Source organism: Lepisosteus platostomus, chromosome 7, assembly GCF_059453375.1.
Source record: "Lepisosteus platostomus isolate fLepPlt1 chromosome 7, fLepPlt1.hap1, whole genome shotgun sequence".
NCBI lineage: Eukaryota > Metazoa > Chordata > Actinopteri > Semionotiformes > Lepisosteidae > Lepisosteus > Lepisosteus platostomus.
This window is the reverse complement of record NC_142617.1, coordinates 37,141,397-37,144,198: the sequence shown is the minus strand read 5'-3', so window position 1 is coordinate 37,144,198 and position 2,802 is coordinate 37,141,397. Positions and strand designations below refer to the sequence as shown.

The window sequence follows — 2,802 nt, the reverse complement described above, 5'->3', positions numbered from 1 at the left end:
CACAGCTCTACAAAACTATTGGACTCAAAACATAGTAACTTGTGATTACTACTGGAACAAGACATTTCTGCAAAAGAATATGTCAACTTGATGTATTTTGCCTTATCTGTTTGTTTAATGTATTTCAATTTTAATTCAGTAATGTTGCAGTTTTAGTTATGCTTTTAAAACTATTACTTTCTTCATATGAAACTAAATGTGGACATCCATACAACTGTATACCTTTCAAGAATAAACAATGTTTAAGTACATTAATATTACAGTACAATTATTTGCTGCTAACATCACCTTTAGTAGCGGAAAGGTGTTAAAACCTTTGGTATGGATTAAAAAAGTGAACTCATTAACAGTGCTATAAGTGTTCAATTCAATCATTTGAGACAATTCAACTACAAAAAAATCGGAATTACTTTTTAAAAAAATAAATTTGCCAATGGCCCAAACTGACGTTGCACAACGGGGCTCGTTTTACTTTCAAAACTCTCCACTTATCAATTATTCCGATTTATTTTGAATTAGAAATGAGAATTAAACAAGCTCAAAAATGGATTGATATTCTCAGGACGTCTTAAAAACAAAGCAATTGAGCCTGGTGGATTTTGCCCACATGGCTTCCTTCTGCTTTTACGCTGTTTATGCTACAAATTTATTCTGATTTCCACTGGGAATTGCAGGACCTCTTCCCCCAGATGATGGAGGTGCGGCTCATGCTGAAAGCGGCAGGCTTCATTTGCCTGGATGCGGTAGGGATCCCTGGGAATCTCGGCCTGCTGCTGTTCTTCTGCCGCCTGCGCATCTCGCAAGGTGGGCTTCCGCCCAGCGACCTGGTGCTTGGGAACCTGGTCTTCGTTAACCTGGTGGTGGTGATGTGCCGCGGCATCCCACAGGCCCTGACTGCGCTGGGCGTGCGGAGCCTCCTCGGGGACCCCGGTTGCAAGGTGGTCATCTTCGCCTACCGCATGGGCCGGGCCATGTCCATCTGCGTCACCTCCCTGCTCAGCTGCTACCAGTGCGTTGTCATCGCCCCCCCTGGCTCGCGCGTCTGGACCAGGCTGAAGAGCTGGCTCCCGCACCGTATCCCCCACATGCTCCTGCTGCTTTATGGGCTGAACGTTGCAATCTACCCGACCGCGCTGCTCTATTCCTCGGCCCCAACCAACTCTTCCCTCTCCGAGTACACTCTGAACCTGGAGTTCTGCGTCGTGGCCTTCCCCAGCTTCGAGGTGTACATGGGAAACGGGGTAATGTACATCGTGCGGGACTTCGTCTTCGTGGGCATGATGGCCAGCGCGGGTGGCTATATCGTCGTGATCCTGTACCGCCACAGGAAGCAAACGAGGGGCTTGCAGGGTGCCGACCGCATGCAGAGAAAGACTGTGGAGGCGTCCAAGGCTGTCCTCACCCTCATCGCCATGTACGTCATCCTGTTTAGTCTGGACAACGTCATGTGGATTTACCCGCTCTGCGTGTCCCATGTCCACCCCATCGTCTCCGACACACGCGTCTTCTTTGCCTCCTGCTACTCTGCCCTGAGCCCCGTATTCATTATCACCACCAACAAAAAGATTGCAGCCAGTCTGAGCTGCTGCAAAGGGAAGGACCAGAAACTTCTCATTGCGGAGTCCACCGTCTCACACTTGTCGCCTGGTCAGTGATGCCTGCACACGCAGCTCAAACCCTCAATGGGAACATTTCTTTCTGGGTGACTTGTGAGAAAGGTGATGTAGAGCCTGCTGAAAATGCTGAAGTGATTTTAATCTGCTCTGTTGTCTACATGCATGCACTGCACATGTGGTAACTTTGTAATTAAAATCAGAACTACAATTAGAATAGAAGATTTTCTAATAACAAGATGCAATAAGGTTTTCAGAAACATTATCATGTTGATTTAACTAGCTTGTCGTGATGTGTATAGAAAGCAATTTAACTTCTCCCACATATGGGTGAAAATCTGTGCAATAAAATAAAACATGCAAAGGATATTTCTTAAAACTTTGTGCAATCAAAACCGCATTACACTTAAGGTATGATTTCAGTCTTCAGATGTGAAAAAACAATATTCTTATGAAATTCCAAGTTCTACCTAAAGAAAATACCAATCTGTATGCACAGATATATTCTAGATTACATTAGAGATGTGATTTAAATTAGGTTCTATAAAAGTGGCCTAGGATAACAAAATTAATTAACCACCCCCCTCACAGAAGCAAGATTCTTAATTTTTTGCCTTAATTAATCTCAAGAGTATAAACCAAATGCTTTATTAGAGTGTAATGATCAAAAACATTAATTAAAAATTAGCCTTTAGTGGCCAGATATTCCACAGTAACATTGCAAACTAGAAAAAGCTTCCCCATCTGCAGCATCATTCACAGAATGAAGATTTATGATGCCCACACAGGGCCTCTCTGTTAAGTGAAGCACAATACATTTTTCTAAATGGTAGAGGTAAAATCTTTCCACCATGCATATTCAAAAGATTAATACTTCCTGTTCATCAATGTCACAATTCCATTTTTTAAAGTTCTGAGTCATTTTAGATTCTATTTCATGCTGCTACACAGCAATATGGTTTCACACCATTAAACCCAGGGCAGCACCCACATCCCATTTGGAATGTGCAATGTCATTTTCCAACTGCATTTCCCTTGGCTTGCAGCTGAGCTCTTTAAAATTGGAAACTAAAACTTAATAAAGGCTCTAAGAAGGAATCCAACCACACAGCATCTCTGATTTCTGGATAATACTGTAACTGTATTTATTTTCGAGTCCTCAGATAATTTAAAATACAAACTAAAACCC

At 42.8% G+C, this 2,802-nt stretch overlaps 1 protein-coding gene across 1 annotated transcript; it reads left to right on the top strand.

The window, feature by feature from the left end:
• Window positions 1–692: 692 nt before the first annotated feature.
• Window positions 693–1,655, top strand: LOC148658661 (olfactory receptor class A-like protein 1). The gene has a single exon (XM_088641845.1). The coding sequence runs from the start codon at window positions 693–695 to the stop codon at window positions 1,653–1,655; it is 963 nt and encodes a 320-aa protein (XP_088497971.1).
• The last annotated feature ends 1,147 nt before the right edge of the window (window positions 1,656–2,802 follow it).

Excerpts from the sequence above, each read along its gene's own strand:
- LOC148658661 (XM_088641845.1), top strand. The coding sequence starts at position 693 with ATGGAGGTGCGGCTCATGCTGAAAGCGGCAGGCTTCATTTGCCTGGAT.